The sequence below is a fragment of the Camponotus floridanus genome, unplaced genomic scaffold (assembly GCF_003227725.1).
Source record: "Camponotus floridanus strain SB8 unplaced genomic scaffold, Cflo_v7.5 scaffold2, whole genome shotgun sequence".
In the NCBI taxonomy this organism is placed as follows: Eukaryota; Metazoa; Arthropoda; class Insecta; order Hymenoptera; family Formicidae; genus Camponotus; species Camponotus floridanus.
In genome coordinates this window covers 5,560,987-5,574,233 of record NW_020229325.1, presented here as the reverse complement: position 1 = coordinate 5,574,233, position 13,247 = coordinate 5,560,987, and the positions used below count along the sequence as shown (strand labels likewise).

The 13,247-nt window shown below is 33.5% G+C and overlaps 1 protein-coding gene across 2 annotated transcripts in view; it reads right to left on the bottom strand.

Annotated features, from left to right (window-relative positions):
• Positions 1 to 13,247, bottom strand: part of LOC105254580 (hypoxia-inducible factor 1-alpha) — a 43,136-nt gene that overhangs the window by 15,933 nt on the left and 13,956 nt on the right. For both annotated transcript variants that reach the window (XM_025408152.1, XM_025408151.1), the window contains exons 5-7: positions 12,703 to 12,938; positions 12,096 to 12,202; positions 9,568 to 9,715 (exon numbers count right to left, since the gene is read on the bottom strand). In XM_025408152.1, coding sequence (XP_025263937.1) covers positions 9,568 to 9,715; positions 12,096 to 12,202; positions 12,703 to 12,938 — 491 coding nt within the window. The remainder of the gene's footprint in view (positions 1 to 9,567; positions 9,716 to 12,095; positions 12,203 to 12,702; positions 12,939 to 13,247) is intronic.

Genomic DNA, 13,247 nt, shown 5'->3' with positions numbered 1-13,247 from the left:
ATAAATAAACTCGTGGAACAATGTTAAGTGTTTTTTTTTAATATTATATAATGTAATATTATATAGTGTAAAAATATATTTTATATAACAATATATTATGTAAAAAAAGAGAATTTATGCGACGCGATTATTTAACACTCAGAAAAATCAGTCATTTTATTATCCTATTATTTTTGAAATTGAAAAAGAAATAAAAAAATTTGACATCATCTTGGTAAAATAAGTCGATATTATTCTAGAATGTAGAATTTATTGTTATTGACCCACATCACTGTTCCAACTACTAAATATCACGATCTTTATTAGCAACAAAATGTGTTATATTCTTCCACGTGGGATTGTACCACGTAATAAAATCGCCCGTTATTATTAGCTGAATCTAATTTCAGGTCAGAAGAGGGGTAAACAACCGCGATATCGGATTTTCTTTCGCGATACGAGGCCGAACGGAATATTCGTAGATCTAGGAAGATGCGGAAGATGACAGAGGCAAAGAGAGAGACGATTCGAGGCGAGAAATGGACAGGTGAGTATCCTCGTGAATCGCGATTGCGCAACCGTGTCCGTAAGCGGAATTCGCGAATACGCTGCCAACGGATGCTGCGAGCGCGATGGAATCCGGCCAAAAGCGCTGCGCGTCTCGAGGGTCAGACTCTGTTATTAAATCGTCGACGTAACGCGGGATTACTTTTCGCTCTCGCCGAACAACAACGATCAGCTTGACACCGTTGCTCCCACGCAACAGCCTTGGAGTCTTGATTGCTACTTTTTTCCCGAAATTAAATACCGTTAAGTCTTTAATTGAATATGGATAACTTAAGCTTGAAGATTTAATTTTATCTGGTCCCTGGTGAAATTTTTCACAATTCACACAACTCGATTTTTTTTCAAATACCTCGAAGATCGCGGATTCTTTTTTCGCGAAATTAGAGACCATTAAGTCTTGAATTAAATATAGATTATTTGATCTTAAAGATTTTATTTTATCTGGTCCCTGATGAAATTTTTCACAATTCACACGACTCAATTTTTTTCAGATACCTCGAAGATCGCGGATACTTTTTTCGCGAAATTAGAGACCATTAAGTCTTGAATTAAATATAGATTATTTGATCTTGAAGATTTTATTTTATCTGGTCCCTGATGAAATTTTTCACAATTCACACGACTCCATTTTTTTCAGATACCTCGAAGATCGCGGATACTTTTTTCGCGAAATTAGAGACCATTAAGTCTTGAATTAAATATAGATTATTTGATCTTAAAGATTTTATTTTATCTGGTCCCTGATGAAATTTTTCACAATTCACACGACTCAATTTTTTTCAGATACCTCGAAGATCGCGGATACTTTTTTCGCGAAATTAGAGACCGTTAAGTCTTGAATTGAATATGGATAATTTGAGCTTGAAGATTTAATTTTATCTGGTCCCTAGTGAAATTTTTCACAATTCACACGACTCGATTTTTTTCAGATACCTCGAAGATCGCGAAATCCGATTCGATGTTTGAATTTTTAACCCTCGCACCTTGGAATACCTATATTTTTCTCTCTATCTTTGACATTTAAATCCTTTCCATCTCACTCATCGATCGAATTAGATAATTCTCTAAATCCAGGAATTCCAAAACTTGCGATTCCTCCGAATATATGAATGATTTACATATATTTTACGAACCCTTGAATTTTTCAACATTTATCTTCTGGATCTGTAGATCCCAGATATCAAGACATTCGACGTCGGCTCTAGGATTCTTCGGATTTCGCGGTCGCGATCGAGCAAAAGCGAGGCACGTTCGTGCTCTTATCGCGGGCGCCCACGTCGAGTTTCGGCCTCTACAACGGACTGAAAAGCACTGGTGGCCGAGTTACGTGGTCGCGCGTCGTCGACTGCGTCGCGATGCGATGCACTTGCCGCGCTCGTCGCGCCAACATTCGCGTCGCAGCTCTTCTCTCTTGCTCTCTCCGTCTCCGTCGGTCCCTCGTCATTCAGGTATTCGATTTGCAAATCGCGATCTCTTCGCAAAGTCACGTCAGACCGTGCAAACTTCATTTTTTAAGCGCTTCGCGTTATCTGTCAGGCCTTCTCAACTTGGCTGTCTAATTGCATTGCGCGTTATCGGTCCTGGTGACTTGCATAGTAAATATACAGTCTATAAAGCATGCTTTTAGACGTTATGTCGTTCCCGAGAATACGCAATATATGGCACTTATATTTGCATCTGATCAGATGACGATGAAGATTTACCAGAGACATCGAGTGTTAAAAATTAAATCTGTACTTGAGATTAACTGAATAATAAAATCTTATTATTCGAAACTAGATATGTTATCACTTTCGCTGAAGAAATAAATTATTAACCGATTGAATAAACACAATGGCATTCCACGTAGATAGATTTCCGCGTTTACGCGATCGCCCGTTGATTGAGGATCATAAATATTCAGTCACCCGGTCGATGTCGCGATTTTGCATACATAAACGCCAGTCATTACGAAGCTATCGTTTCCTATTGGTAATGGGTAACTATCCAAAACGTCAACGTCACGCGAACGAACGTTGACGTCTCGAACTTGCCCTCTACTATCTATGCAAGTTGCGAGCGAAATCGAATATAATCGAATATAAATACGCGATTCTTGAAATACACGCAATTGTGAATGCGCCACTTATCGAGATGAGAAAAATCGCCTTGATTATATTATTACTCGATCAATTTCTCCGACTGAAAGAACGCGCTTCTCATGAATCTATTTTTTTTACATCCGCGCTCGTATATCTCGTCAATAGCTCGATAACTTTTTCGCGATGGCGCAACAAACAATCTCCTCGTGAACGAATTCAAAAATAATATTAATAGTGCCGTGTCGCTCACACGTGACGATTTTTCGCAATCGCGATCATCAACCTCGAGGTCCTCAGATGTGTGGAATTTTCTTCTCGATTCTCAAAAGAATCGAAGATTATACTTATTCGATCGCCGGGATTATTCATGGATGTCGCGGATTTTAAATTGAGGAAGATTCATAAATTAACTCGATTCCACTCGTCTCTTTGACAGTTGAACACGTGAAGGCAGTGTGACAGCGACGAATGTAAGCGCTCGCTGCCAATAGGTATCGATCGAGACCGTTCGACGAATCGATCAGGCATCTCTCTCTCTCTTTCTCTCCCCCTCCTTGTTGCCTCTTCTATGTCTCGTCGTTGAAAACGATTCCTTATGCAATCGATCTGGTTAAACGCTCAAGGTCTCGAGTCTTTAGCTCGATGCACGGTCAATGCAACGATCCGAAAAGAAAAAGGTATGTCACAACAATAAAAATGCACCGCTATTATTTTTTAAATTAGAATTAAATGAGTGACAAATAATGCTCTATCGCTTCTTTCTGCTCCTAGAAATAGAAAACAAATTATATAGAAAATGAAATACATAATCGATACATAAATCTGTACAAGATGTAACAAATTACCGCTTGCGGAGACAGGCATGCGCGCAATTTGCGCGCAAAAATAATCCGAGAGTAGCTCGTCGCTAAAAGCTTGTTCGAGGAACGTCTCTCGTCAACCGCATCTCCACCGTGTCAAATAAAAACGTTCCAGTCGAACGGTTCCCGACTCGCCGGGAAGTAATCGACGTCGTTTCGCGTAACCGGGTCGTGATCGGAACCGTGTTACAGCCACGACGTGCAGCGACGACGGGCCGCTGACGTTAAGGACGCGAGGAATTATTTTGAGATGCCGAAGCACGTGGTCGCGTCCGCGACGTCAACCCTCCGCTGTAACCCGAATGCTCGCGATTTTAGAACGTTTATTTCGCCGGGAATTAGCACGATGATGTTCTCTCTCTCTTTCGGTTTATATTGTGTGTTTATGTTTCTATTCTGAAATTTCTATATTTTCGAATTATCTTATTTATGCACGCAATGATTTATCACGCGATGTACCCCCATTAGTTCGATATAAATTGACTCGTTTCAATTTTTATTTTGGAAATATTGTAAATACATGTAAAATCAAATTCTTCACATGTATAAATTAACTTAATACAGAATATGGAATAATTTTAAGTAGAATCGAATGTGTAACACAAAATTTAAAAAATGTACGATATGATAGAATTGTAAAAATAAGAAGTATGTTATTTCGCTAAAAAAAGGAAGAAAAAAAAGAGAAATTAAGTATAATCTAATCAAGATTATATATAGTATAAATATAATCTAATCTACATTATTTCTCTTTCTCTCTCTCTTTGGATTTGTGTTGTATCTTGTTTTCGTGTTTATATTTTTATTCTGAAATTTCTAAATTTCCGAATTAGCTTATCTATGCACGCAATGATTTATTAGGCGATGTATCCCTCATTCGTTCGATATAAATTGACTCGTTCCAATTTTTACTTCGAAAATATTGTAAATACATGTAAAGATTCTTCATGTATATAATTTAACATAATTTAACTTAATACAGAATATGGAATAATTTTAAGTAAAATCGAATATGTAACAGAATAGAAAAACTGCATGATATGATAGAATTGTAAAAATAAAGAGTATATGTTATTTCGCTAAAAGAAGGGAGAGAGAAAAAGAGAAATTAAATATAATCTAATCCAGATTATATATAATATAAATATAATCTAATCTAAATTATATATAGTGTTTGCGAATTATTATCAAACTCAATCATTTTGATATTTTGTACAACATTGAGGAGAAGTAAATATATGAAGTTATAAATAATTATCCGATTTTGTAGAAATAAATTTGTATTTTTAAACGAACCAAATATCCTTTATCCATGCATGCCATACATGTTATGTATCCCAGTTTAATTCTTCATCATATCATCGATCGTAGGAGAAGATTGTAGGAGATACAGAACAATATGTTTGACTCTAAACAATCTTATATGTTTCCGCAATTTTATTACAATATCTTTTTTCTCCCTCTTCTTAAAATACAATACGCACTAATAACTTGTGTAACGACAAGACCTGACATCCGCGCGGATGCTCCAACATAAACGTCAATATTTTCAGAGCAAGAACAAGCAGCGATCGATTGGAGACAAATTTTCTTTGTCTTCCTCGTGACAGAATATCATCGGTTCTTTTTATATCACAATGTCCCCGAGCTATTGGTATAATAATAGGTGCGCTGATTGTATAATCTCTCGTATAACGCTCGAGCGAGCTATGCGACGCGGTGCAATCCGAGCGGGAAGTCGCGGTTTCACGCGTAGCAGCTTTCAAAAGCGATCTCCAGGAGATCCTTGCGAGGGAAACCGGTCGAGAACATGCGCGAGAAGAGCGGAAAGAGATATCGCGTTTCTTCACACATTGTAGAAGAGATCGCACGAGTTTGTGCACACTCTGTCTTATTTTCTTTACTTTAGGTACCTGGAACTTGAACGTGAATTTACTAAAAATCCTAATTATTATACATTTCAATTCGCAACTCACTCGCGAGATTATCGACCTAATTACATCTTGATCGGTTAATTAAAATGAAAAATTAATTAAAATGAAAAATTGAATTATTTTTACTTGTAATTTTCCCTCTCCCTCTTTTTCTTGGCAAGTAACATTATCATACGTAACATCCTATCGTTTTTTGGAATTTCGTTTACTTACGATGATCATCATCGACACCCTCTTGGACGAAACCTTCGACTTCTCGGCCGCCGCGACCGCGACTGAGCTTGCGCGACGCACCACTTTCGCCGTCCGTCGTCGCTCTCGCTTTCGTTCGACTGCTGGGAGAGGGTCGACGACGCGGATGAGACGTCGCGTCTGGGTCTGGGCGCGAGTATCGACGGCGAGGAACGACGGCCGCGACGTCGCGACGCGCAAGCGTCGCTTCCGCCTCCTCGAGTACGCGCTCTCGTTTTCGACGTTGCTTTAAGGGGAACGAACCGAGCGGGATGAACGAGATTCGAGACCGCCGAGAACGGACAGATGTTAATTATCGATCTGGGCGAGCTCCGGATTCTGTCTGACTAGTAGTGTAATAGTACATTGTCCAGATATGTAGAGTACCTATTTAAATGTTTAATTGTACAAAAAATTCTCTGATCTTCCATATTTCTTCGCTCAAAATTGCAAGTAGATTTTTTAGGTGCAATTTTTTAAAATAAGCTCTTTTGCTAATTGTAAGTGTGTCTTCTAGTGCTTTTTCATTTAAAGTTTCATTCAAAGATGTGCTAAAGAAAATTGAATAGCTTTTGTAAGACAAACATTTTGCATAATATTTTTACTTTTTTAATAATATATTTTATATTTATAATATATTTTTTAATAAATTTTTTAATAAATTTATAATATATTTTTTAATAATATATTTTTTCATAATATTTTTTATCACTAAAAGTTATAATAAAAAATATGTCTTGCATGACACGTATTGCGTATTTTATATTCGATTAAGACATTGAATATAAATAGAAGTAAATATGTATTTGTATTATATTTTAAATATATATAATATATATGCAAATTGATGAAAATTGCTCTCTTTTGAAATTTCCTGAATCATATCTTTAATCTTAACATCTTTAATCTTTACTTTAGCAAAAAAAATATTAAATAACTTTTATAAGATTTCTCGAAAAAATATTAATAAATCAGTAATTCGGATTAATTTCATATTACGATATTAATATCATTTCATGTCATACTCGTTTACGATAAGAATTACATTACTTAATATTTCACTTTTATATATAATTATATATAATTTACATATATAATTACATATAAAATATATATGCCACAATACATACGATTGCGATGTACAACCGCCTGCGAGCGTTTCCGCTTCCGGTAAGAGAGCCAACGGACTGGAAGCCTGTACTTTTTGTTTCGGATGAAATCGAGAGTAAAGGAAAGAATCAGGAAACTGAGAGAACGTATATAGGGGTTAGCGACGCGGAGATGGGGGAAAAAAAACATTCGGGAGAACGACGGGAGACCGGTCGGGAAATAATGTCGGGATCTGCCAACCATCTTTCAGCCACAGGATAGGACCACCGCCCCGAAGGAGAGAAAGGGATGTTTTATATGGATCACGATATTCTCCTCGCTCTCTCCTCTCTTCGGGAGCGGTTTTCCAGGTCCGGCACGTATCACGAAGCCGCGGGAACCGAAAGAGGGTAACGTTTGCAGTACGAAAGGGGAGAGGAAAGGAAGAAGGAAAAGTAAAACTCGTTTTATTTGTTCTTCCAATAGCACGAGTTCTGCTTTCGGTAGCAGGGCAACATCGTCGACGAATTCATTCAGAGGAGAGGAGAGGGGTTAACATCTTTTTGATGAAATATTCGCAGATGACAACTCTCTTTTTCCTCTATTCTGTTTTTTAATCTTAAAAAAAGAGAAAAATAGTAGCTTTTTACAGTTGATAATTATTTTATTATTACGTATCGAACTTCTTTAATCAGTTGCTCTCAAATTCTTTTATAAAATAAAATTTAATATTATGTGAAAAGATATATTGCAATATTAATCTCGAAATTTCACAATGAGTTATAATAAGTATTTTTATTAAACTTTTCTGTGACTGCTATAGTTTGCAGGAAAGGGTAATATAATATTAAAAAATTTTTCCGGAAAACAGAGACAAGAGATAAGAGATGTAATAATCTGAAATACAATTCCCCTCGGTTCTTAAAAGTAGCACTACTCAAATACCAGCCGCGTTTGGTCGGAGTACTTTCGACACACATGCGAAAAGCGTGAAAGGGTGAGGAGAAAGCCAGTTTGTTAAAAGAAAGAAAAAATGTAGAAAAAGCAGAGATCTCCCGGCTGTCTCCTCGTGCGAATTTAACCCTTGAGTGGTACAGCTATTCGAAATAGAATGCGAAAAATACAATAAACAGAAAAAATTTAGAGTCCATAAAAATAGAAGATTAAAAATTGTAAAACAAATTTTAGAACCGTCAAAGTGAAATAAGTTTCTCAAACGACATGCATATCTTTATTATATCTATTTTGTAAAATTTTAAAAAAGCGAACTCTTTTATAAAATTTAAAACATTGTATAAGAATAAAAGTAATTTTGTATTTAAAAAAAATATTTAAAATTTTATTCATAATATTTATTGAATATGCGCTATATTTTGATGCAAACATTTATTAAAACTTAATTATAATTAACAAATTTCATTTCCAAAATAAAATATCAAACATTAATAAAAGTTATTTTTTACATAAATCAATATATAATGATTCTATGTAAATAATTTATCTATTATCTATTAATTTATCAATAATAATTAAGAATGATTTAATTATACATATTTTCGTCTTCGGCAATAAATTTTACCTTTTTTTAAATATAATTACAATTATTCATGTTTTTGAACGTCTCCAATCGAGGATTAAATTTGCGCCCAGAGAAAAATCAAGGGAACACTTACCTTGCGTGACTGCTTCACAATATTTGCTGGAAATAACCGGAAGTAATCTGTCCGCAGTAGCGGGTAATAATTTATATGTCCGACTAAATCGAATAACGATCGCGAAAATCAATGTGCTGCCTTTAGCATATAATTCATGTTCACTGTCACATCGAGCATATTAATTTAAAAAAATAATCGATTTATTAAAATTTTTTACGGAATTATTATTAGTACACATTTATTTTTTTATTTATTATGGTAATTATAATCATCGTTATCAATAACCATCGCCAACTGTTTAATTACACCTAATATATATATTCACGACATATTATAATTTTCTGTGACATGAATATTACAAATGATGAGAAAATAAATTCTTATTATCGAAAAAATATACGAAGAAGAAAAATGAAATAAATTGTTAATCACGATATTTTTTTTAAATATTAAATCAATAATAAATGCATAATAATTTTGAGCGATATTTTTTTCAAATTTTCAAGCAATATTATTTAATAATCACATGAGGGAAATGTCTTAATAGAACAGGTGATGAAAAACGCGATAATTGTAATGGAAATTAATTTCTCACGTAATAACACCACGGAATTAATCATCGGGGACATTCTATTAAATTCTACGAACCTTGCGCATTTACTATTGCATATGACACAATTTTGTAACATCATCATAAGTTTGGGCAATCGGCAAAATGCGGAAATAATTTCGTTGTTACTTTTTAATTTCCTTTTCAGTAAAAAGCAACGGTATTTGATGATGCAATAGATGTATAATTTTTTCTCTCAAATTATATTACATTTTTTTTCAGGCATAAAATATATTTTTAAGAGAATTTTCGAAAAATTAAAATTTTTAATAAAATTTTAAAAATATTATATAATAATAGAAAATATTATTAAATTCATTAAATTTTAGAGAAATTTAAGCCACTCGATTTTCAAACATACATACTCCATGGCCCCATCGATATCCATCGGGAACTGAGCCCGGTCGAGGCACAACTTAATCAAAAATATTTTCCTTATATCTTTCACGAAAAATATAAATGGCAACATATTTCATGCGAGAAACGATAAGCGAGATCGAAGGTACTCCGATATTGCGGAAGAAAAGTAGCACACAAAGGTAGACAGGTGATAAATCCTACCTTAGGATGTAGTTGACGCAAACAACGGAGATCGGTTTCTGTTGCTTGGAGCAATGGATGAGGGTGGCTTGAGTGACGACCCAGGCGTAACCGCCCCGTTTCCCGAGGAATCTGTAGGCCACAGTCTCGCACTGACCCTTGCTGAACACTGAAACAGTAAGCAACGATGATGATGAGAGTGCGGTCGTTCCAGGACTCGGGACAAGCGAGCGCAATCGCGCGGCTTTATAGCAGCGTCGCGCGCGTTTCGGCTGACGAAAGATGCGACATAGGATTGCAAACTCTATCCTCCAATCGATAAGCAGAATTGTTGAAAGCGACAATTAAAATAACCGAAAAAGTGAGAGGTATTTTAACTACATTGATAATTGAACAATTTGTTTTCGCAGAACGAAATTTTCAATTTTCTTACAAAAAGATATCGCGTAGATCTATAAATCATACTTCTTTCTATAAATTATACTTTAAAAGATAAGTTATACTTGCAAAGATTATTAAACATTATATGAAATAATCCAAATATTGGAATATTATTAAATTAATATTATAAATAATATATAAGAGTTGTAATATGTTATTTTGATAATATTATTTAAAAAAAATTATTCATTAACTTATTAGAATCTATATAGAATATTATTTAATTATACGAATAATACTTAATATCTTCATACAACCTATTAAAAAAATTACTAAATTCATTAATTGATCATTCCATAATAAACAAAAAAATAACAAAGAAATAAAAGCGTTTCTAATTTTGCAAGAAGATTAAAGAACACAAAAAAGATATATCAGACATTTTATTGCAGTTTCAAGTCCCGTCGCAAGATCATTTCGCAAATTCCGCCTCAAGGGTAGTTTCTTCGAGAAACGCAATATCTCGTTGCTTCTAGGAAAGAGAGAGAGGAGAGAAAGCGGATGAAAATATATCTTCACGTCCCTTCGTTCGCGTAAAACGTAACCCGGGGCGAGATTAGTGCAAAGCTGATTCGGTCGGAAAGCCGAAGTTGGTTAATGTTAAAGAGGAGGGGATCCTCGATGTCGCGGATTGCCGGAACACGTAAAGCTCCTAAAGTGGTTAAGTCGTCCTTTACGATTCCTATATCCTTCCAAAAACGAGTGTTCGATAAATAGTTGGGAGTATATACCTATAAAACATGCGCGTTTTATACATAAAGAGTTATACTCAGGGTGTCGTCCTATCAATATCGGATTCATCAATGAAAAAATTCGAAATTTCTATATATTATTAGAAAACATTTATCTGTATTATTTTTTAATTTCTAATTTATAACTTAATATTTGAATATATTAATTTAAAATAATTTATATATATATTTTAGCGATTAAATATTAGATAAAATTAATTAGAAAATTATTTATTAAAATAATATTTAATTATTTCTTAAATTTAAATTCTTTTGATAACAATTATAATAATTGCAATATTATTACACTATTGATATGTAGCACAATTGTTCGATATATTAAAATACTTGTTTTTTTTCTCTTTTTCGATTATATCAAAATGTAGAATATATATATATATATATAGTCGATAAATATTTTCCAATATTTTTTATGGCCTTGCACTTTGTCACTGTGTTTCATTTTCCATTACATATTTACCTGCGATTTTACGAGTCAATTACCGAAACCGGTGAGATAAAGGCGATCGCGTAATCGCGCGTGCGCGCAGATGGTCCGTAAATAAAACGTGTCTAGTGAGACGCGGCAATTGCATAACTGATAGCCGATAACGTTAGCTGTGTGTTAGCGTCTACGGCCCTTGACGATTATAAAAAGGGTCTTCTTCGTCGGGTAGCGCCGCGATAAAAGAGATACGATCGTCCTTGAAACCTTACTCCTCTGCGGTGTCATTCACCCAGGTCGATCCATGGTGTATAGTCCGTTTCTCCCCTCTCTTCTCGTTGCCACACGCACACAGATCTCCTTCCAATATACGTTTTTTATGTTCGTTTTTTATTGCTATCACGATTAGCTTCCGTGTTATTCGCGTAGCGAGTAATATCTTGGAAAAGATTGTCAGATAAAACGACAATGCGATATAATTTATGTTTAACGGACTAATTTTATATTTCAACCTGTATGATTTATAATATGTATGATAAAATGTCTACATACAAAATACAAAAAGACAATTTTCTTGGAATTTTAAAATCTGTTTTCATTGAAATTTAAAATTACAAGAATGATTAATACGTGATTTTATTTCATAGAAATATATAGCAAAAATAGAAATTTCTATAAAAAGAATTTAGTAATAATAGAAATTTAAATACAGTAAGAAAGTTATTAATAGTAAAAATTTATTAATAATAATTTAATATAAATTCAACAATTTGCAAAAATCAACAATTTGAAGGAAAGACATGATCTAAGCATCGAAGATACTCAAATAATGGTTCCTAAAGAATTTTCCCAAGTATACATTGGTAAACGTATTCGAGTTTTGCTAAGTATTAATTAATAAATGTAAAATTAATTGAGGAAATAATACTTACAACATTTGAAACACTTATCCAGCGCCAGATTGTCAAGTGCGTGGTAAAACTCGAAGACAGATCGACCCATCAGTTCTTCGCTGTCCCAGCCCAGATATTCAGCCAGTCTAATTATGAAATAAAAATATTTAAAAAATATTTCTAATAATACAACGCAAAACGTTTGATAATAAAAACTTAATTTACATTTGTTCAAAATATTAATATATATATATATATATATATATATATATAATATATAATATTATATATATATATAGGTATATATATTTATTTATAATACAACGCGTCATAAGAAAACTACACTCGAATCATAATCTTACGATAAAGCATGACGCAACTTATCAAATAACGATAAGATTAATAAAGTATTTTGATCGATCTTGTACTGACATTATGCAAATCTCAATGACTAATCAAACTATTAAACTGACAAGTCCAATTGTCACTATTGGAAATAATTTACAAATGATTAAATTTATTGAAAATTGATTATAAATATATAAATTGTAGGAACTGGATTTTTTACAGTTTTAAAAACGTCAAAAAGTCAATCGGAATAGAAATGCATGAAAATATAAATGAAAGTGTAAATGTTTCCACTTACTTTTCATCAGCATAGGTGAACTTCATGCTGAGACTGTGTTTCGACAGAAAAGTATGGCGTCCCAAAGGTATTTCGATGTTACTGGGATGAGGTATGGGACTTCCTACGAGCACTAGAGATGCGCCGGTGTCTTGTTCGGCGAGTTCATCCTCTTTCTCTTGCTCCTCATTATCAACTTCCATGGAGTTCGAATTCGAGTCGCGGATGTATGTTAGTCTACCGGTGCAATGGATCACCTGTAATTCATGAAAATCATGTGTATATTACATATTCATCATTTTCTAGAATTGCAAAATCAAAACAAAATTATACAATCAAAACTACTCGACTAAATTTCATGAAAATGCATTATATAGTAAAAGAATGAAGAATTTAAAAACATAAAAAATTTTTAATTAATTTTCAAAATTAATAAATGATTCGATCAAATTTTATTATAAAAATCATGTCCATAATATTATTGTATTTATATTAATTATAATAAGTACCGTTATAATAATTAAATTATTTGTTATTTTATTAATTTAAATTTTAAATTTTAAATT